Consider the following 23,482-nt stretch of genomic DNA (forward strand, 5'->3'; position numbering starts at 1 on the left):
ATTTGTGATGTGAACCACCGCGACAACGCGGGTTACTGTGCCCTGCACGAGGCTTGTGCAAGAGGTTGGCTCAACATCGTACGACACCTCCTTGAATATGGCGCCGATGTCAACTGCAGTGCCCAGGATGGAACCGGGTCAGTGGCGGTCTTGCTCTTGGCCTGGCCCTGCTGGGGCATAGGCAGTGGTTCTCAGGGTGTGCGGGGAACCCCAGAAGGAAAGATGGAGAGTGAGTGCCATGTAAGCACACTGGTGGTGGAGTCCTCTAGAATGGAATCGGACAGATCTTTCTGGCAAATTTACATAGAACTTTAAAACTCTGTGACACTCTTATGGACAGAGGTCCCTGAAAATGTTGAGCCTGCATGAATAATCAGGGGTGTTCTCTTTTAAGACCCTGGACTCTTCACCAGCGTCTGTTGAATCTCACTCTTGAACATATATGTGAGTTGAAAGTTGCAGGAGTACAGACAGGTCCAGTGGCAACTGGCTTGATAGGACCTGCCGTGTCCACCCACATCCCCGGGCCTGGCCCCCACTCTGTCCTTGACCTCGGTTTATTGGCCAGAGGCCCAGGTCTGAGTCAGCCCAAGCATCTTCCTGGTTGTACCTGGGATGCCACCACGAGGCAGGGCACTGGGGCTTTCCTGACGGTCATAACATTAGCAAAACTGTAAGGTATTTGGTGGTTCGTGGTTTCCAAATCGCATCCTTTCTGGATGGGACTGCGGACAGTGTTCCTGACCCCAGCGGACACGGGCAGGAGGACTCTGTATCCTCCTGAGAACTCGCCCTGCCTGTCGACTGCTTCTGGGCGAGAGGGTTGATCACTCATCTCCAAGTTGGTTTCAGGAGAGGTTCCACTTTGCCCCCAGTTTCTTTGACAAACTGCACTTTTTGGGTTTTGTTTGTAATGGTATAACAATGGCTTGTCGTATCTGCTTCCGTGATGCTGGGATTCTTCCCCCCACCCCTCCGTACGTTACCTTCTTACAGTCTGTCACTATTTAAGTTCATTGGAAACGTTTTCATCTAGGCCTGAGTTCCTCCTTGGGCCATGCATTAAGAGAGATTTGCATTGAAGAATTAGGCCTGAGATGGTCCCTTCACCTGTCCCGTAAAGGGTTATGTGTGGAAATAACAGAGTAATTTGTCGCAGCGACCGTACACTCACCTCCTCGGTGAAATAGCGCGCCTACGAGGCTTGGCCGCACACGCTCGATTTTGCCCCGTGTCCTTAGAAGCAAGCGTCGCGTGCACGGGTGTAATCCCCCGCACCTCTCCTAGGCCTCTCCACGATGCTGTTAAGAATGATCATCTCGAAATTGTCCGCTTGCTCCTCTCCTACGGTGCTGTTCCTACCCTGGCTACATACTCAGGTAGAACCATCAAGAAAGTGAACCACAGCGAACTTCTGGAGAAGTTCTTAACAGGTACGGCAGAGGTCAAGACACGGTCTTGTTCAAGCATCTAGACGGTGACTTCACAGCCTTTCACCTGGGTTCCCCCTACCCCCACCCCCCCGTTTACTCTAAGTGACCCTTTACTGGGAAAAGCGGCCCAACGTTAGTCTGTCAAAGAAGAGATACATACTTTGAGTTTTGCGAGGTGGGGGGCTGGAAAACTCTTAGCTAGCCAGGCTAGCTTTTGTTTGGCAGGCTGGGGCGGTGAGGCGGGCAGTCCCTCAGGAAGGCGGGTGGACGCGTGGGGAGGTTTCAGTCAGATACCTGGAGGCGTGTGCAGTGGGACTTGTCAGGAGGTGACACCAGCCCCAGCGTGAGATGTTCCCGAACTCCAGCAGCATTTGCCTCTTACCAGCAGGCGTTATCTTGTTTCTCTCTCTCTCTCTCTCTCTCCCCCTCTCTCTCCACACTGTTGAAATAACCTGCAGGCTCCTGACGACGGTAACCCCGGTTGCTCTTCGGAGTTCTCTGGCAGCTGTGTGTGTGGTGAGCAGCCTTGTTCGTTTCAGTTGGGCTTGTGGGGGTGGGGGTGGGGGTGGGGGTGGGGGTGGTGCTGTGAGCAGGGCTTGCTTGGGAAAGAATTTTTCCAGGGTCCTTTTTGGAGAACAGCTGGAATCTTGCTCCAGCTTACTGACCTCTCTCTTGTTTGCCCCCCCGGTTAGAACCAGATGATGAAAGTGGTTACGATGTTTTAGCAAATCCCCCAGGACCGGAGGACCAGGATGACAGCAACGAGGCCTATGGTGACCTATTGGAATCTGAATTTTCCGAAGACCCCGTTTTGCCGTGTTATAACGTCCAGGTGTCCGTCGCTCAGGGGTGAGCGTGGCCAGCGTGTGGTCGAGAGCCAGCCCAGCTGCTCTGTGGGGTGGCAGGAGTTAGAAATCCCCTTCAGCAGATGAGGGTGGATGGGTTGGGGGGTGAGTGAATTCCTCACCAAGTGTCCACCGACCTCACATAATGCAGTGGAACTTTTCCAGAAAAGTTTGGGGGATGGGAGGGCTCCCCAGCCAACTGCCCTCATTGGAACACACCCCTAGAGCCCAAAGGACACGGGAGTCAGCGACTGCAATTGCACAGTTTCAGTCACTAAACTCTCGGGGAAGGGATCCTCCCCAAACGGCTACCATAGGGGCCTTCCAAGGCGCGTGAGGTCCACGGGACAATACTGATGTGTACCCTCTTCTCGTATAAGATTAGAGAAAGCCGTATGTGGCACCTGGGATCTTATGTGTCTTCAGATTTGCTTAGATCGAGTCTTGTCCCCACAGTCGGGCCACTGTGCCCCATGACCAACCCTTCGGAGTGAACACATCAGGAAACCTTGCTCTGCTGTGTGTTGACCCCGGTGCTTAAGGAGTAGCATCCTCCTTGGACTCTGAGGCTGGGACCGTGTCTGCCTTTGTGGTGACATTGTATTCGGGATAGAGATGATAAAGCGTGGCAGGGTATCAGGAAGGATTGTACCACCTCCCTTCTCGAAAAAGCCTCACTCCCGGCAGCATTGAGGGGCGGGTTGGAGGTGTGGGAAAGGCAAGGAAAGCCAGGTGACCTCGAGTGTTTCTCATGCTCTCTCCGTGAGGGCCGGAGGAGAGGAGAGGTCAAAGAGGTGTTTGCCATCTCCCTTGGGTTGGCATACAGACTGGTTTTCCCCAGTGACTAGAACGGGGTGCACTTACTTGGAGAGGGGTGACCTGAGTTGTGGCCAGAGCCAAGGCAGCACTGTGGTGGCCTGCAACGAGGCTGGTTCAGGGGCACTGCTCCTGCTTTTGTCTAAGTTGGCTGATCTGCCCTAGGTGGTCTCTTAACACATGCACATGAGTCCAGAGTTCCCCCGCTAGAAGTAGATCTTCCGGGCTTCCCTGGTGGCACAGTGGTTAAGAATCCGCCTGCCATTTCAGGGGACACAGGTTCGAGCCCTGGTCCGGGAAGATCCCACATGCCACGGAGCAACTAAGCCCGTGCGCCACAGCTAATGAGCCTGCACTCTAGAGCCCGCGAGCCACAACTAGAGAAAGCCCGTGCACAGCAACAGGCCCAATGCAGCCAAAAATAAATAAATAAATAAAATTAAAAAAAAAAAAAGTAGTAGATCTTCTAAGGACAGTGAGAAGTGGGGTGGGGGTGGGGTAATCAAAGTGGAAGTAGCAGGCCCTTTCACCGCCAGGAGACGGGTAGTTTATAGTTGGGAGCGCCTCTAATTTTGCCGGAAACTCAAACCACTGTCCTTTCTCTGGTGTAGGCCTCGTAACTGGCTGTTGCTCTCAGACCTGCTCAAGAAACTGCAAATGTCCTCCTGCATATTCCGCTGCAATTTTCCAAATGTGGAAATTGTCACCATCGCGGAGGCCGAGTTCTACCGGCAAGTGTCAGCAAGTCTCTTATTCTCTTGCCCCAAAGACCTGGAGTCCTTTAATCCGGAAAGTAAGGAGCTCTTAGATGTGGTAGAGTTCACGAACGAGCTTCAGACTCTGCTGGGCTCATCCGTGGAGTGGATCCTCCCCAGAGACCTGGACTCAGACGACGCCTGGTGAGCTCGCCGGGGCCCGCCGTGTACAGTGTGTCATGGTGTTAATCCTTGTGCATATGTGTCCTAATACGACTATTTCTGTAAAGAAAGGACACGATGAGACACGACTCCAGTCGGAAGGACTTTGAAACATGTTTTTTTCTTTTTAAAATTTTAAGTCAGTTTTTATGAAGTTGTTAATAAAGTTTCTTTACTTTTCAATGTACACATGCTTCGGAATATGTTTGTTTTTACTCGGAACAATTGTTTCTTTTCTTTTTTAAGGAGAAAAAAAAAAAGGCAAAGGAGCTCCACACTTTGACTTAATTTCATACAAAGCTCCGACGACAGAGGCCATAACTGTTGAGAGTTGCTTTGGGGGCAAATTAAACCAGTAAAATTTTAAACTCTTCCTCCATATTAAAGGGATTGAATAAATTGGCCACTTTGGTGCACCTGTGTCCTGCGAATTGTCCAGTTGGAGATGGAGGTTTAGGAAGTGAGTTTCAGTCTTGTTTAAGTCTCTTCCCATCAGACTGGTCTCGTGATTTCCTACACACCATGTTACTTCCTGTCTACCTTTCCTTGGTGTTGTTCATGCCTGGATTATCTCCTGTACCTGCTCAAACCTTGGTCCATTCTCATTTGTACCATGGAAGTTTGTCATGCTGGATACTGTCAGAACTAATTTTACTTAAGTTTGCGTTAAGGTGCAAAGCACACGTTTTGTATATTTTCTGTTTTTTGTGTTTGTCTATATTTTATGGTTTCGCTTCAAGAAATATTATGGGAAGGGAAATAGCAAGATGTAAAGAGCAAAAAAGTCATCATTCTCTTTCAATTGTTAGAACATCTATCTGCAATCATAATTATGATGCACTGTGGTATGTGTTAAAATAGTAAATACATGTAACGTCCCGTAGGAGCAGCAAACTCTGGTGTTGGTGAGGGTGTGTCATGGAAGTAATCACAAAGCAGGTGACTGTTGGTTGGGGTCCTGAAACATTAGTGTGCCTTCCCTGTGTCCAGTAGTGGTCTGGAGGGGTCAGGAAGCCTGCCTTTGAATTTGAGGGAACAGAGGGTTTGAGGTCCTCTCTCTTCTATTGCTCTAGTACACTGCTTAGCAGCAGTATACTGGGTTTACAGTTGACGTTTAAATCGCTGATTGATCATTAAGATTGGGATGTATCTTTGGAAATGAAAATAGGAAGAATCGTATGCTTTTTTTTTTTTTTCTTTTTTTTCCTATATCTGAAAAGGTATGTAGTACTTTGCTGAGTGGTTGGGAATAAAGTTTGCAGTATTCAGTGTATTCAGTTTTAGTATCTAAATAGAATTAAACTGTTGCTGTAAAGTGGAATAGCACTTTGTTACTGACAAGTTTTAGAATGCATCTGTTCGTCAATTACCTGTTTGGGAAGATTGTAGTTAATGATTTTGAGAATGTGGCTATAAACCTCCAACTGACTCAAGAAAAGCAAATAAGTCAAGATTGACAAATGTATAGGCTCTTCATCTTTTGTGTGTGTGGGTTTTTTTTTTTCCTTTTAGTTATTTGTCAAGGTATAAAGAATTCTATCACACTTAAGACAAGTTAAGTAAACGTCACGGGGTGTATTCTGACATGGCATGGAGCAGATCACATGGCCTAGATCTTAAAGGTGATTTTATGTTTAAACTTTCATGAAAACATATGTGATTGAAACACATTAATATATTGATACAGAGGGCAGTTAATTTTTGTCTTTTTTTGTGTGTGTGTGTGGTACTGTTGTGGCCTCTCCCGTTGCGGAGCACAGGCTCTGGACGCGCAGGCTCAGCGGCCATAGCTCACGGACCTAGCCGCTCCGTGGCATGTGGGATCTTCCCGGACCGGGGCACGAACCCATGTCCCCTGCATTGGCAGGCGGACTCTCAACCACTGCGCCACCAGGGAAGCCCTAATTTTTGCCTTTTGATACATGTGAGCACAGCTTTCATTTTGCTGAAAGAATATGACCAGTTTTCAGTTTGGGATTCTACCATTTAGGAAAGATAGTCCACTTAATTTTAGAAATAAGAGATTTAATATATAATACGTAATAATACTTTTATGTATTTTTTTACTGAAAACATTTATTGTAATACTGTGAAGAAACTATGCCATTCTAGTCTTCAAGACTTAAATGAATCAAGTGTTTATTAGCTGTTGTAGTTTTTAAACTAATAAAAGTCAGTACTGGGGCTTCCCTGGTGGCGCAGTGGTTGAGAATCCGCCTGCCAATGCAAGGGAGGCGGGTTCGAGCCCTGGTCTGGGAAGATCCCACATGCTGCGGAGCAACTAGGCCCGTGATCATAACTACTGAGCCTGCGCGTCTGGAGCCTGTGCTCCGCAACAAGAGAGGCCGCGATAGTGAAAGGCCCGCGCACCGCGATGAGGAGTGGCCCCCACTTGCCGCAGCTAGAGAAAGCCCTCGCACAGAAATGAAGAGCCAACACAGCCATAAATAAATAAATAAATAAATAAATAAAATTTAAAAAAAAAAAAAAAAAAAAGTCAGTACATCAGCAATTTGTAAATACAGTTTTTGAAATAATGCCTTAACAACTTTACAGTGGTTATAATGACTGTATTTAGGCCTAAAGTTAGTTAATAATTTGACATGAAGGCTTTTTAATAGTTTGATGGTGCAGATCAGGGATAGGTAAACTCTGGCTGGTGGGCCAGATCCAGCCCGTCGCCTGGCTTTGTAAAGGAAGTTTTTCTGGAACATAGTCGCACCCATTGTTTACGTGGTAGTTATGGCTCCTTTCACCCTACACCAGTGGGGCCGAGTAGTTGCAACAGAAACTGTATAGCCCACAAATCTGGAAATGTTTAAATTTAGATTTTAAAAATTGAAAACTTCTTTGAGCCTATACAGGGCAAGTCCATTGACCCCTGAGGTAGAAAACAGGAACTTGGGTGCGGAAGCCAAATGGCCTAGGTTCAAATTCCCTTTCTCCCATTTCATAGCTAGTGACCATGGGCAAATCACTTAACCTCTATGCCTCATTATGAGGTTTAAATGCACTTATTTGTATAAATAGTGCCTGGCACATACTAAGCTCTGTGTAAGTGATTGCTGTTGTTTCTGCTTGGAGCTTTAATAAGTTATTGTTAATAGAAAAATGACACTAATGATTTTCCTTATAGAGTAACAAAGGCACTTTGAGTCTTTTACATTTTCAGGAATGTAATAAGACTTTTTTCATTGACAGTCAGTGTTCCCTGTTACCAAAATTTACTTTATGAATATAAAGAATTGAATATCTTCAAGACAGTACTTTTGCTTAAATGTCAAACCATTATTTTCCCAAGGCACATCAAACTGGCTCTGCATAGTCCAGGCCTCTAAAGCTTGTGTGCACACCCTAGGTAGCATGTGAGATACATTTTGTAAATATAGTTTTTTAAATAATGCTTGAGACTTCCCTGGCGGTCCAGCAGTTAACACTATGTGCTCCCAATGTAGGGGGCTTGGGTTCGATCCCTGCTCAAGGAACTAGATCCCACGTGCCTGCCATAACTAAGAGCCCACATGCCACAACTAAAAGATCCGGCGTGCTGCAACTAAAGGCCCGGCACAGCCAAACAAACAAACAAGCAAATAAATAAATAAATCTTTATAAAAAAATAAGTAAAATAAAATAATGCCTTAGGAGTTAGGAAAAGAAAATATTAGAACATTTTTACCTTTGTATTATTTTTAAAAATCTGTGTAGTTTATCATGTACATAAATTCTATGTATGGAACTTTGTGTATATAATTTGTTAATAAATAAGATGCATATTAAAAAGTTTTCTTATGATTTGCCCAGTCAGGTGTTTGGAGGCCATTGGAGGACAGGATGATGAAATATAGGGCCTCAGCAAAGATAGAATTTAGAACCAATTCCCTGACTTAGAAGATAAGGAAAATAATTCATAGACTGTAATTGAGTTGTCCAACTTTACATAAGTGTTCAGAAACAGGAAATGCAGTGGCTAGAATCTAATCACTGACCGAGCAGAATCTGGGTCACTCACTGGACTCGTAAACCAGAAGTGACTGTTGAAGTTCTCAGGTTGATGCTCCTGGCATATATGCTTGATCTGTGTGTGTGTGTAAATCTCTGACATAAGAAGCCATACTCAGGCACACCCTGTTTCCTTATTCAAGCATCTTAATTTCATCCCATTAAATCTTTGAAGTATCAGACTACCAGAAGGCATGAAGAAACCTGGGCTGAGAGTCTTCATTCCAGGAGACGTGATCTTGACTGCATGGCTGGTTTGAGGCGCATCACTCTGAACTGCAACCCGCTCATTGGTGACCTGGGTGCAAGTGCTTTGGCAGAATCTCTTAGTGAGGATTTATGGCTTAGAGGGAAATTCTAAAATTGAAAATATTGAATTTTTAATATGCTTAGCTTTTGGCATGATACTATTGTGATAGGATGTTTTAAAGCCTCATTTTACTGATAGCTTTTATTTTGCTTTTAAACTTTCTCTAAGAGTTGCATATATCCTTTACAGAAAATACAGAGTTACAAGAGAACCTATAATTTTAATACCCAGATATAATCACTGTTCATTTTGGCGTATATACTTTCAGTCTTTTTTTCTTCTACAAATATATATGTACACTTAGGGATTACAAAAATAGAATTGTAGTATACTTGCTATTTCACATTCCTGCTTTTTTCACTTAAAGATATATCATGTAGTATTGCGTCGTATTGATGTCCCATAGTTTAATCAATTCTTTGCAATTCTATTTAGACAGTTTGCTTTTCCCTGTCAGAAACAATGTGAATACGTTGTATATACATCTCTGTGTCCATCGGGATTACTTCTGTAGAATAAGGTACTACAAGTGGAATGACTAAGTGTGACCTATTTTTAAGACATTTGATACACATGGCGAAATTACCACCCAGAAAGGCTATGCCAATTTGTAGTCCACCCCAACAGTAGATGGGAAGCCTGCCTCTCACAAACACTGGCCTGTAGCACTTGTAAAAACATGTGAAACTACAAAAATGAGTACCTGTCCATTTTCTATGCAAGTGGGATTACTCCAAATTTTATAACTTTTTTCAATTAATTTAGTATGAGCATTTTAGCAAATCAGTAAATTTGCATCTCCTACATCATTTTTTGTGATTGTTCAGTATTCCATTATATGAATATGCCACAGTGCACATAGCTTATCCATTCTTGTATATAAGCTTTGTCCAGTTTTTCAGTTACAAATAGTACTCTGATATATATCCTTACCTATATCTCTGACTATTTCTTTTGGTTAAATTCTTAGAAAGAGAGTTGTTGGATCCAAAGGGTATAGACATTATTTAAAGGCTTTTCTTACAGAATCTTGGCTTCATCTGATAGGACAATAACCACATTTTGTTTTATTTTGTATTCATTTGATTGACTGGTGAGGTTTACTGGCTGTTTGTATTAATTTGGCTATTTGGTTAATTATACCCTGTGTCCATTCTTCTGTAGTAGAGTTTGTAAGGGTTGTATCATATCCTGTCAGATCCGTATGTCTGACTTGCTATTTCTGTGTGTCATGGGGGTGTTGAAAGACTCCAGTTATTTTAATGTGATGGTCCACACAACACTTAAACAAAAGACTCATGATAGTTTCCTTTCATGTAATATTTTTTAATCCCTGTGCTTTAGTGATGATCCCTTTGGTTTAAATGAGTAGGTTGTTCAGCCCCAGAACTACTAGAATTCATGATCAGTTTTTCTGGGTTTTGTCTGACCTTTTACTGCGAGGGTTCTTGACCATCCTACTTTCATGATAGGTTTTTAGTATGTATTCTCTATTCACACATTGTTGAAAGTTTTTATTATTTGTATCCTCTTAGATTTGTCTTTTTTTCCTCTAAAACTAACAGTTATTACATTTCTTCTATTTTGTTTTCCCCTTTGAACTAGTTTCAAGTGTGATTTGGAGCTGAAGATCATGATCAAAAGAATGCAGTGCATTTCTGAGCTCCACCAGGTTTTGCTTGTGAGGTTTACATGCCCCTGCCGCCCTTGCTAATTATGAACTGAGATTCATTTTGTGATGCTTTTTGCTCATAGGTTATATACAGTTATTCTTCAGTTCTGTAATTGTAAAATACGTTGTATGATTTATTGGTACTAAAGCCAGGGTTATCACTGCACATCCAAGAAGAGGTTTTTAAATTGGATTATGCATTATGTGTGTGCATATATGTTTCTGTTTTTTTCCATACCCAAAATTACAAACCTGCCATGACTTGTCTTGTGCAGGACTCTTCCACACGTGAGAAAATGAGAGTTGTCTATATGTTAAATCTGTAGAGTTAGCAAGTGACGTTTGTCTTTCATCGAAAGCACTTGACCTGCAGCAGTGCGGCCTCACCAGTGAAGGAGCAAAGGCTTTACTAAAGGCCCCTGAAACCAACAGAACTCTGCTCGTTCTGGATATAAGAAAAAATCTGCTTGTTGGTATGTGGTCACTTTTTTTAAATTGATGAACACATAGCAAAACAAAAACAATTTGTTCAGGTATTGACAGTTTTTTAAAACTTAATGTGTTTAACTTTCCTCATCATATACAGTTGGCCCGTGAACAACGTGGGGTTAGGGGTGTCGACCCCTACACAGTTCAAGATCTGGGTATAAGTTTATAGTCAGTGGTTCCACATCTGTGGATTCAACCAACCTTGGATCATGTAGGACGATAGTACATATGTATTGAAAACTATGCGTGTGTCAGTGGACCCGCGAGGTTCAAACCCATGTTGTTCAAGCTTCAACTGTACTTTTCTAGTGTTGCACTTCCCTTATGTTTTTAGCAGCTACTGTACTAACTAAAGTGAATTATACTTGTCAATTTTTCTTATCTCTACTCTGAATAGAGGTGAACCTAGATACTAAGCCTGCTTCCACCAAGAGCATTCTTTCTTTCCTGTGCAACCTCTGAATTCTTGCCAGGAGTACTTTATTCATTTGTCAGATTCACAAGTAATTTTGTAATCATCTTCTGTGTGCCAGAGACGGGTTTAGGGACTAGGGATAAAGCAGTGAACCAGACAGACAAAAAGTCTTGCCCTCATGGAACTTACATTCTAGTGAAGGACATCAGATAGAAATGAGTAAACAGATAAGTCATATAATTTTAGAGAGTAGGAAGTGCAAAACTATCTTAATGTAAGGAGAGTGAGGGAGAGCAGGTAGGACTCCATTGGATAGGTTTGTTAGGGGACAGCTTCACTGGAGAAGTGGCATTTGAACGGAGACCTGAATGAAGAGAGGAGCAAGCCATGGAAGATGTGGAGTAAGCACATTCCAGGACAAGGAGGCAATGAGTATGTAGGCATGTAGGTGGGTGGAGTATTTAAGGAAAAGCAAGGAGGCCAATCTGGGCAGAGTACTGAGTGAAGAAGAGTGTGGTATGACATGAGGTCAAGGAGCTAGCCAGGGGTCTGCTCTTGTAAAGTCTTGAAGGCCAGAGTAAAGATGTGGATTATTCTAAATGAGTAGAGGGGTTTGAACTGGAAAAAGGCATGATCCAAATCGTATCTGAATAAGGTGACCTGGTATAGAGAAGGGACTTGGGAGGATAAAGAAGAGGAACAGGGGGCTTCCCTGGTGCCGCAGTGGTTGAGAATCCACCTGCCGATGCAGGGGACGCGGGTTCGTGCCCCGGTCCAGGAAGATCCCACATGCCGCGGAGCGACTGGGCCCATGAGCCATGGCCGCTGAGCCTGCGCGTCCGGAGCCTGTGCTCCGCAACGAGAGAGGCCACAACAGTGAGAGGCCCGTGTACAGCAAAAAAAAAAAAAAAAAAAAAAAAAAAAAAGAAGAGGAACAGGGAGACCAGTTAGGAGACTATCACAGTGCTCCAAATAAGAGATGTTTATGGCCTAGGTTAGGTTGGAAGTTTGCAGCAAATGAAAAGTGGTTGAATTCAGGTTGTGTTTTGAGGGTGTAGCTCTCAAGACCTGCAGATAGATGTGAGGTATGAAGGAAATAGTAACAAGGAGACAAGTCGTTGATGATTATGTGTGCAACTGGGTAGTATCACTTAGAAGAAGGGAGCTGATGGGAGGAGCAGCTTTTGAGGGAATATCAGGACTTGGTTTGTTATCTTGGATGCCCTGGTTTGATATCTTAGATGCTCTTTAGGTATCTAAGCGTCTGGACGGTGCTCAGACTGTACTTTGTATCCAAAGGTATCCAAAGCCACTTCAGATGCAAAATGTTTCAAGTTGACCTTTGCTGCTGCCAAAATAGTAGCCACTGTGGGCAGTCTGCAAGATGGCATCTTAGGTTTCTGAGGAAGAAATTAGAATACACAAAGGGGGAAATAAGTGTATAATTATATAATGTAGATTTCATATTTAAATGTCTGGGAAAAGCAATAATTAGTTGGCTTTTGGTTTTAAATGGAAATAGCCACTCATTGGAAAATAATTACTCTAATTTCAATTCATTTTACTTTAGATCATTCTGTGATGAAAACAGTTACCAAACAAGTTCTCCAGATAGGAGTGCCAAGTCAGAGGTATATAGCATGTTTCAGTTCTCTTGGAAGAATTTCTCTTTAATGGCTTGGTTTTCTTTCTTTCTTAAAAGAAAATTATCAAGGTACTTTCTGCCATCTTAAAACTAAGATTTGAGTCAAATCAAATGGCTTTTCTGTTTTTGAAAATGTTGTGTGATGCTTTAATTTAGGTTCCCAGATATGCAGATTGAAAACCTTTTAACTTTTTATTTTCTGTAACATATTATCGTTAGTCACAAATAGTCTTTTTTTTTTTTGGTGATAAGAATGAATAGCAGGAGCAGCATTTGTGAAACCAAATCTAATATGAAACTGACTCTTTCTTGTGAGTAAATTTGAATATTGAAACAGCAAAACAATAAGGTTTAATAAAAAGCAAAATAAATTTTTTATGTTTATGATCTGCCAATTTCCCAGAAAGGGTTTTGTGGTGACTTTAGTTATATACCAGATACATTAAAATCACCAGTGGACAACACATCTTTTATTCAGGTGCCCTCTGAAAGTTTTAAAAATTTGTTGACTTCATAACAATGAACGGTCCACTTTAAAATGGTTAAAATTATAAATTTTCTGTTTTGTGTCGTTTACCACAATTTTTAAAAAATGTGTTGTTTGAAGATTTTTGGGGTTTATAAAGGTATTAGCATAAAAATGAAAAATTTAAAAGACCACCTCTAATCCCATTATCCTATCAAGCAATATTTACATTTTAATTTTCTCTTCCTGCTGTCTATAAACATAATTCCACATAGCTTCAATATAATTTGCCATTCTTATCTTTTCATACTAAATTTAAATTCTGTGATTCATAGTTATACTTTTTAACATTGCATTCACATGGTTTCATTGAGTAGGTCAATTTTTTAAATTGGTGAAAAATTGGAAATAACCTCAAATAAACTATTGTAAACATCTTCATAAATACAGCTTTTTTTTTTTTCTACTTCAAGTTGTATGTTTTTGATTCTCTATTAATCAACTTGCTTGGACAATAGTGTATTAAATAAGTTGTTAAGAGTGTTTATGAAGTCAAAAAAAAGCTTATGATCGTCTGCCAATTGTTATTTCAAGAGTGATATTTTATTTTTTTTAAGGTGAAAATTACTTGCTTTTATTTATTTTTAAAACAACTTTATGAAATGATTTGCAATGCAAAATGTGGAAAACTGCTTTGAATAACTGGGAAAATAGCTACAGCATGGGAAAACGTATGTAAACAAACTTCACTGCCACCAAACTAGAATCTACTAATTTATCTCAGATGGCATCACAGAGTAGCAATGGCAGCTTCTGGTAAACGGAGAAACAGCAGCAAAGTCCTGCAGTGAAGCTGTGATTAATTACCAAACTGAACTGTTCACTCCACTAATCCTACAACTTCCCTACATTTATCTGTCTATACATTCCTACTTACTACAGGACAAACACCCACCGAAGTGGTTCCAAAAAACAAATGAGATAGAAATTCACAATTATAAAACAAATCCAATAGAAGGCAGTGGAGGAAACTGGGAACTACTGCAAAGTTTTACTGTCTAGTCCAGGTGATGAAAACAAAGTTTTTCTTTCAAGGCTGACCACTGTCAGGAATGAAATTAAGTATCAAAACTCTCCTCACTTCTCTAGGAGTGATTCTAGCTCTTCTTGCAAAGAGCTGAGCTGCTCCTTTTCTCGGTCTTCCTTTTGTTTCAGTTCATCCAGCACAGCCTGAAATCTGTTCTTGAGAGCCAGGTTCTCCACTTTCATGATGAGATCCTCCTGTCGCTTTGCCCTGTCCTGGGTCTCTTGGAGCTTGCCTTTCATGTTATCAATCTGTTTCTGAATTCCCATAACCAGCTGATTAGTTCCCTCGTTTTCTTGGTGGTGTTCATCTGACTCATTTAGCTTGTGCTGTAGCTGCCTTTCCAGATCTTCCTCAGTGTCAATGATGTTTATATCTTCTTCATCTTGATGCTGTGTCTCATCTTCATCTTCACTGCTGCTGCTGAGGTCATTGAATATCTCCCGAAGCTCATCATGTTCTAATGAGTCATGGCCCTGCCTGTGGCCAGACATTCCTGGGGAAGAGATATCAAGGCCTTGACTTTCTGCTTCTTTTGTTTCATCTTCAGCAATTATTTCCCAACGGGTACTGACAGCTTCAGCATCTGTGCTCAGCAACCGCTTTACTTCTTTTTCCACATCTGGAGACTCAATATATTTCTTCTTTGCTGTCTTACGGAACCTTCTCTTTCTGACATTTTTTAGAGGCAGAGTAATTCCATGGTTCCATATAAACTTTTTCTCTTTGTCCTTATCCTTTTTCTTGCTTGCTTTGGGATCAGCAGTGGCAACTGGTTCCTCAACAGGAGGATAGAGATCACCATCAGCTGTACAGACAAGCATCTGAGAGATATCAGCTGTCTTGTAAAAGGTTTTTTTATCAATGGTTTTCAAACTTTCCATAACACATGGCAGATCTACCAATTTTGACGCCAATGGGACCTGGTCCACTCTGACAATTCCATGACGCCCATCAGGGTGTAACTCAATTGTCAGTCTGTCCTTCAGGTTGACATGACCAGACTGTATCGCCCGCCTCACAGTAGAGGCATACTCCGGAGGTAGGCGTAAGATAAACTGGCTCTCTACTTCGTGAGGAGCATCATCTTTGCTCTTACTCATCTTTACTTCTTTGTGACTCAGTTTTTCTCTAATAACCACTTGTTGCACTAAAAAATTTCAGCTATTTCAACAGAAAGACCAGTTCTTTATAAATTGACGTCTTTAATTACAAAGAGTTCTAGGTAGAAGAGCAACTAAGCGTCTATTCGGAATTAAGTTCCAAGTCTTTCTAAATATGCTGTGACAATACCAGTCGTTAATGACGCATTGCCTTACTCAGGTCCATTTAAATCTGTTAGCTGCAATGCCAAGTTCCAACCTCTAGATAGAGGTTGTCCTGCCGCTGCAGGACAACGCAGGGAAAGCAAATGGCGGCTCCTACGGAATGATTTTCGGCACAGAAAGTAAGGCTCAGCAGATACTCCCAATCCACAAACTCTCCCGGAACAAAGATACGCAAAAAGCGGGGCGTAGTGAGCTCTCTTCGCCTCGGGTACTTACAATCCAGTGACGGTTATAAGTCCAGTTTCTCCGGACAGGCGCGAGCGGGAAACGAAGCCACTCAGAGAAAGGCGGCCGGGAGCCGAGAGTCTCCTTCCGAATTCCTTTGTTCTTCCCGGCACTTGGCAAAGCGATCCGCTGATTATCGGTGAAACGGCTGAGGACGGGCAACGCGAAATCTCGCCAAGAACCGCAGCTCCGAACGCCAGATTCTGCAACTCCGCAGCTCAGGCGGCCTCCGTCCGTTACAGCAGACCTAGCCGAGAAAAAACAGCTGCGTCACCACGCGAGACCGGCAGCTGCTGTGAGTCGCAACACGCCTCGGGCGGAAGTGCGAGCTGCCCCAGCGCGCGCAGGCACAACGTGCGATTAAGCTATCCGGCGTCTTGTCGTCTCGCGAGAACTTAGCCTTAAAGGGATGAAGACTTTCGCCAAGAGCTGTTGGTTTAAAAGTATTTAGAGGAAACGGTTCTAAGAAGGACATGGATTCTCCCGCGCGCCTCCGCTACCCCCTCCGCTAAAGAGAGTGATATTTTAATAATCAAATAGTACATTCAAAGAAGTTAAGATTTGTGATATCACACTAATTAGATATTATTATTAAAAATTTATATCCTATGTAAAGCATTCTTAAAATAGCTACATTGACTTTTGCTATGATATTAGAAATGGAAGGATATATAAATAAAACATGTATATGTACAACATATTTGGAATTCTGTAGAATTAGTACAGAATAATAGGGCATCATGGAATGAGAACAGTTAAACATTTTTTTTAAGTTAGCATGATTAAACAAAGTGGAAATGTAACTGCAGTATACAAGCTCATTGAGCTCTTTTAAGAGTAATTTTATTTCTTGGGCTTTTTTTTTTGTATTTGCCTCAGTTATTTGGAGACATAGAGGTAAGCCAAATCAGTATCTGGGTATATACCTAGATCCAGGGGAGTATAGGGGTGAAATAATGGTGTGAATTGTGTCACATTTATATTGTACTTATGTATGCCTAATAAAAGATGGGAACTTTTATTAGAAATTTTTTAATCTCCTAACAAGAAAAGTGTAATTTAAAAAAATTTTAATACATATATATATATATATATTTGTGTGTGTGTGTGCGTGTGTGGTACGCGGGCCTCTCACTTTTGTGGCCTCTCCCGTTGCGGAGCACAGGCTCAGCGGCCATGGCTCACGGGCCCAGTCGCTCCGCAGCATGTGGGATCTTCCCGGACCGGGGCACGAACCCGTGTCCCCTGCATCGGCAGGTGGACTCTCAACCACTGCGCCACCAGGGAAGCCCTCCTATATATTTTTAAGAGGCATGTAAATCACAGAGGATCGTGTGGTGATTATCAATAAGCTACACTCTATGAAATATTTGTCCTATATTACCGAATACACTCCATTTTACCCTGCATCCTAATGCTGCTAAAATATAGTAGAAAGCAGCAGCATAGCACAGGGAGATCAGCTTGGTGCTTTGCGATGACCTAGAGGGGTGGGATAGGGAGGGTGGGAGGGAGGCTCAAGAGGGTGGGATATGGGGACATGTGTATGCATATGGCTGATTCGCTTTGTTGTGTAACAGAAACTAACACAGAATTGTGAAGCAATTATACTCCAATCAAGATCTATTAAAATAAATAAATAAAATAACATAAAATATAGTAGCTTTGAAGGATAAATATAACCATTTTAACCTATGATGTTTGTTTTCAGTAAATTCAAATTAAATATTTAAATGTGAATTTTAATATATGGCTTGTTCTAAGTAAAATATTAACACGTAGGTCTAGTTTTTGCAACCAAATGTTTCCTATAAAGATACTTGCCTCTTTACTACTGAAATATAGGGTAAGTCTCCACATTTCACTCTTTCATCCAGTGGGTTTCATTTGTTTTTTTGTGCGTTTTCTATATGAAATCAAAGGAGCAGTGAAGGTTGACAGGCTTATAGGAGGGTAAAATTGACTCACCTACCCCCCAGCAACTTGCAGCCTTATAACTTGTATTGTTTTTACATAGAAAAATTCATCTTAAATTTAACTTTTGGTCTACTTCTGAAGATTCTGTTTGGCAGAAGTCATGGGTGTATCTGTGTTTCTGTGTCCTTGAGATTCAGAAATGCCAAAGGTGTTCTAAGATTCAGGAAACTTGAGTGTTTCTGCATGATACATAAAATGTATCATACTTTGGGATTTTTTTTAAACTTTTATTTTTGCATTTCTGCACATCTCAATACTTTTGTTTTAGTTAAAATAACTTGTTACTGTAGAGAACTTATGTTTTTTAAAAATGCTGGCTTATGGAAAACCTTTGTACAAAACCGATCCTCTTTTTAATGGGCTTGGCATCGTTGTCAAGTGCCTTTTTGATTCCTTTCGACGTGTGCACGTGTGACATTTGCTCTGTAGTCCTTTGGTGCATCTTGATTCCTTCTTTTCATGCTTTGTCAAACGTAGTCTTGGCCGCAAAGAAGCCTGTAAGTAATGGAAGGAAATACTCTGCTGGTAAAGAATGTTACCCTCCTGAAGCGCTACCACCTGGAGTGTCTGGTTTCCGGCCATTGTGTCCTGCAGAAAGTGCAAAAAGCAACAGGTAACCTGTTTGCATTCCCTGTCTTTTTCAGTCCTTTAGAGTTCTTTATTTTGGAACTTGTATTATGTGGGTGGTCTCTGGTATTTTGTGTAGAGGAAAAAAGGTAACTCACACATGGCTTCTGCCTAATGAGCCCTCTAAGGAAGAAAAATTAAAAGTAATTGGGAGTTTCAAGTTGTTTCTCAAGTGTCACAACAGAGGTAACTCCGTGGGAGTCTTGAGGAGACTAAAATGATCACCAATTGTGCATGTGAGAGAAGTTTGATTAAAGGCAGGTGTAGTTGAGCGAAGCCCTACAGCACAGAAGTAGGAATTTGGATACGTATGAATGGGAAAAAAGACATTTTAGGCATGGGAAATAGTTTAATGCAGAATGGATGAAAAATGTGCATTAGACCTATTCTAAATCAACTGGCTTATTAACTCAGTAAATCAGATTTAGTGAGTCAAACAAGCATTAGCTGATTTCTTATCCAGGGGATAGCTGTTCATAGTAATTTTTGTCACAGAACAGTAAATAAAATGGTTGAATTATAGCTTTAGGCTTGCTAAGTGAAATAGATGGCTCTAGATGATCTTCAGGTGACTTACTTGGTAGTAATCAGGAAATTGGGGATTAACAATTGCTTAAGAAAACAAAGAGAATTGATTTTAAATAGTACTTGAAGTAGTTCCTGTGTAAAATATCTGTTCAGTTGCTCATGTTAAATGGATGTTTCTAATCCCCACTGGACAACCGACTACTTTTTTGCAAATGGTAATGTGAATTGCTGTTGCATAAACTATAGTGTTGAATCCCCAGTGTTGGCACTTGAGTTTCACAGCTCTGTGGTTTCCTGTCTTCTTCCTGAGACACTTAATCGCAGGTCCATCCTCGTCACACAGGGGGGTAAATTAGAGAACGATTAATATCACCATTTAAAGAAGTGAGACTGAAATCTCAACCATCCTGAACATAGGAGCTGAAGGGGCCTCTCAGCAGTTCAGAGAGTGATTACCAAGCCAGTAGGCTGAATTCTGTTCTGTTTTCTCCGTAGCAGAGCCCTCCAGGTCCTTGTTTTGAGCTTATTTATTTTTATACACAATTCTGTATGGATACTGTTGATACTACTAAATAGTTGTATTAACTGGGTTTAACTGGTGATGTATTTACATGAAGATCTAACTTCGTTTTGTTGCTATCTTTTTAGGGGCTTTCTATTCATCAAAGCTCGTGATGTATGTAATCAGTTGGTGGTGTGTAGCTATCATATTTATGATATATAGGGCTTGAATTGGGAAAGGTGGATGGTCATTCTTCTTGCTTTTTAAACTGACAGAGCCTTCCAAGAAGCATTTCCCTCTCTGAAATAAATCCATGTAAAACATGTTTGGTCGCTCTCCCAATGCAACTGTGTAGTTGTGTGGATTTAGTGCACACCTGGCAGCCTTGTGGTTATGTCTGTAAACAAGGAAGCCTGTTTTCCAGTCCGCAAATCAGCTGTTACCCAGTGAAACGAACTTGACTGCCATTTCTGACCCCTCACATGGAGCTGTCATACTCAAGAATGTTCACATGTTTTCAAGAAACGTTGTTTGCGGGCTATATGTACAAATTCCTGATCTGAAAGCCAATATAAAGCAACATCTCCCAAACCTCTGCTCTCTCACCAAGACCACACACATTCCCTCGCTTATGGCCTCGTGGCAAGCTAATACTGTCAGTATCAGACTCTCCTTCCCAGTGGTCTTGGGAGACTGCATAGTTGCTCTGTGAAAGGCACCACTGCTGAGGTTGAGAGAAGAGCATCTTGGGTGTCAGTCCTGGCCTTGCATTCCCAGAGAGAGGGGTGTGCACCTCGTTCTCCTGTTAGGGTTTTCCTATGCTGCAGGGTTTGCTGCTTGTTGTCAAAATGATGTCCTAGTGACTTGTCTTCTGCGTGGTTATATAATCCCAGCACAGTTCTTTATGATCTGTAGACTTTTATGGGGTTGTGGCCAGGTCAGTTTTTAAATGTTTGGAAATGTCCTATTGAACAACATTGCAGTGGCAGTGAAGCTTGCTGGGAGAATTGTTGCCCTAGTTTTGGCTTAAGGGTGGTGAGAAGATGAAATTTTTGATGGGTCAGTTTTAGTTGTGTATGTGTATGTGATTTATTTTTTTAAATTCTAATGTCTATTATTCACAGCTTAGATATGTTGACTTCCTGATTATTCATCAGTCCCTTTACTGATGTATTTTCCTCTGAAAAACTACATTTTCTTCCAGACTGTTTTTGTCTGATGGTGAAGAATAAATTTTTCATTTGCAGTATAAAGTTGATCTGAGAAAAAATGTTTACCTTGGATCTTCACTTGGCTTCTGTGAAAGAAACGTAATAAAATAATATGGGCAATTCCCATTACTAATCCTAACCACGTACAACAGAGGTCTGTACAGTAACATAGCAAAAATAAGTTCCTGTACTTTTACTTAGTCATTGCCTGTTTTACACTAAAGAGCAGTGAGAGACATTTATAAAGAATGATACCTCAGATCACTTTTGTTAAATGTCCTCTAATATTTGGATATTTGGTATCTGGCTTGTGTTGTCTTTTATACAATCTTGTCTTCTTTCTTTGCACTTTAGTGTAACAACTCTGTGGTTTCCTATCTTCTTCTTGTGACACTCAGGTCCATCAGAATTTCCTGTGACTGTGACAGTAGAGAGTCCTTCCTCCTCAGAAATCGAAGAGGTCGACGATTCCTCAGAACGTGTTCAGGAGGAGCCAGAGAAAATCCGTTTGAAACAAGAAGCATTGCAGGTACAAAGTTATCACTTTAAAGCTATAGAGAAGATTATTTTTCAAACGGAAGGCTGATTGCAACACAGCACAGCTTGTGTGAGGGTTCTGTTTTCTCCTCCCATCTGCGTTGTATCCCCTTGAATGGTTCCTTAAGCTTAGACCAAGGTGAATGGTGGACATTTGAACTCTAAGAAACTAAAATCAAAACATGTCGTTAGTAATATATTTTCCTTTGCTTAGAAGCTTAGTATTTTAGATTTAGGGAGAAGCTTAGTGATCATAAGATAAGGAAATTGAGTTCTGAATGAATACAGTCAGCTGATTCAGTGCTCTTGTTTTACAGATGAGAAAATAGACAGTTCTAGTTGAACTCTCTTTTTATAAGAGGAAAATATGGCCTCATTTTAAATAAAAGTAAAGTTGAAAAAAGTTTTGATGTTGATATTCTCCTTTCCTAAAATCAAAAATATCAAGAAGCTACATTCTATTGCCAAATAAACCTGACCTCTAATGTCATTCCATACTTTTGTTTGTATGGACAGAAAAGAAAAATTGATTTTTATAATAAATTTTTGCACCTCAAAATTAATATATTTATTTTATTTCAACTTTAATGCAGAGCTGAACATTTCTAGTAAATAAAGGAACACCATTTGGGGGGGACCTTGTCTTTGTGCTACAAAGTCCATGTTTAATTTTTTAAAATTATTTAATATGATTTTCTCTTCGTATGAAACATGACACTTGACAGGTTTCAGAACTAATTATCCCATTATTGTAGGACTACGGGAACTACTCTTTGATTTTCAAAAGAGAAAGTTAGATTTTTATTTTTTAATTAAAATTAATGATAATATAGAGAAATTTTAAGAAAATAACTTAGAAAATTATGAAATGTTAGAGTAGGAGAAATCTATAGTTCATGTAGAGTTACTCCCTTTCGTTTTATAAATGCGCACCTACAATTTGTAGAACGTAAGTGGTTTATTAGTAAATGGCAGAGTATGACTAGACCCTAGAGCATCTAACCCGCATTCCTTGTTATTTTAGATGTGGTGTATTCATTTCCTTCACGAATAGACCATGAGATTGTATTTGTAAAAGCAGTAATAGACAGTGGGGAAGTCCAAGAAGTTTAAACACTGGGACCACAGAATAGCCGATTCAGAATGCACTGAGAACCCTTTTAGCTCTTCTCTGTTTTGACAAGACACTACAATGATGGTATCAAAGTGTTTAAGTATATATGCACACAACTATCAAGAGATTTCAACATAGTTTTGAAAGAAGACAGGTGGAAGAGTGTGAAACTGAAGCAGTAGAACAGAGGAAAAGCATCACCTAGAATATGCACAGGGACCACGTGCAACTGAGGAGGATTCTGACCCCACCTGAAAAAGTAGCCCCATGCTCAGGTGCGCATGTAGGAGAGAGGGTGGAGTTAGTTAAAAGTGTGACTGAAATAGGGGAGCTCATTGAAGGGATGTGTTTGGAGGAGTGGACTCCCTGCCCCGCCCTAACCCTCCTGAAATGAGATGATTTCATTTTGAAGACAGTGAAACTGGCGAGAACTGGGGCAGCTACTGTGAGTTTTTACACCCTAGAAAACTGTTTTTGGGGGAGATCCTGTTACAGTTACTCCCCGCTTCTTCCTGCATAAGAAGCCAATCAATCGTTGACTTCAGGGAGCTTTCTGCGCTCATTCTTAAATAGAAAATAAGTGTCATTTGCCTGTTAGTTGAGTAAAGCTTACAACATGAGAGAGGGGGAAAGAGTGCAAACATATCCTAGTAGGACCAGGGACAATTTAGGGCACAGAATAATTTAAGAAAAAACCCTAATTAGCATCCTGAGAGAGGTTTAAAAAGAGCTAGCAACTATAAAATAAGACTAGGGTATTAATGAAAAGGAGAATGGTCAGAAAGCAAGAGGGGTCTCCTGGAAATGAAAATATGGTTGCTGAAATAAATTCAGTAGGAATTTAAAAAATTTCTCAGTATATAAAAAAGAAAGACACAATGGAAAATGTGATAGAAATATGTTAGAGAGGCTGCATCTGGGAGATCCCACATGTTACTATTAGAAAGTCCAGACCCAGAAAAAAAATGGAGGGAAGCTGTCAAAGGGCAACAAAATTCCCCACAGCTGAAAGTAGACATCAGGCCTCAGATTGAAAATAGTTATGCAAGATGAGTAAGAATAGACTCATACCTAGGCACCCTTCATTGTGAAACTTTCAAATACTTAAAAAATAAATTAAAATAGAATAAAATACTGAGAGGATACATCCATTCCAGAGAGAAAAATACTGGTCACCTAAAAAAAGAGGTTACAATCTGACTTTATCATACTTGTCATGAGCACCATGGATCCTGGAAGGCATTAGAAAGATACCTCCAAAGTTTTTCAGGCACATAATTTTCACCCTAGGGGTTTGTATCCAGCCAAACTATCAGTCATAAGTGGAGGCTGAAGAAGATAT

The 23,482-nt window shown here is 41.1% G+C and overlaps 1 protein-coding gene and 1 long non-coding RNA gene across 2 annotated transcripts in view; one reads left to right on the forward strand and one right to left on the reverse strand.

Annotated features, from left to right (window-relative positions):
* Positions 1 to 23,482, forward strand: part of LOC308609801 — a 189,045-nt gene that overhangs the window by 24,139 nt on the left and 141,424 nt on the right. The gene's annotated exons all lie outside the window — the stretch shown is intronic.
* Positions 14,145 to 15,365, reverse strand: LOC308609808 (transcription initiation factor TFIID subunit 7-like; the record flags this gene model as incomplete). Its single annotated transcript, XM_081259109.1, has 2 exons — positions 14,397 to 15,365; positions 14,145 to 14,360 (listed from the first exon to the last, which is right to left on the reverse strand). The coding sequence occupies exons 1-2, from the start codon at positions 15,192 to 15,194 to the stop codon at positions 14,145 to 14,147; spliced, it is 1,014 nt and encodes a 337-aa protein (XP_081115235.1). The 5' UTR covers positions 15,195 to 15,365.

Source organism: Mesoplodon bidens (assembly GCF_964165515.1).
Source record: "Mesoplodon bidens genome assembly, contig: HAP1_SCAFFOLD_103, whole genome shotgun sequence".
Taxonomy (NCBI): Eukaryota; Metazoa; Chordata; class Mammalia; order Artiodactyla; family Ziphiidae; genus Mesoplodon; species Mesoplodon bidens.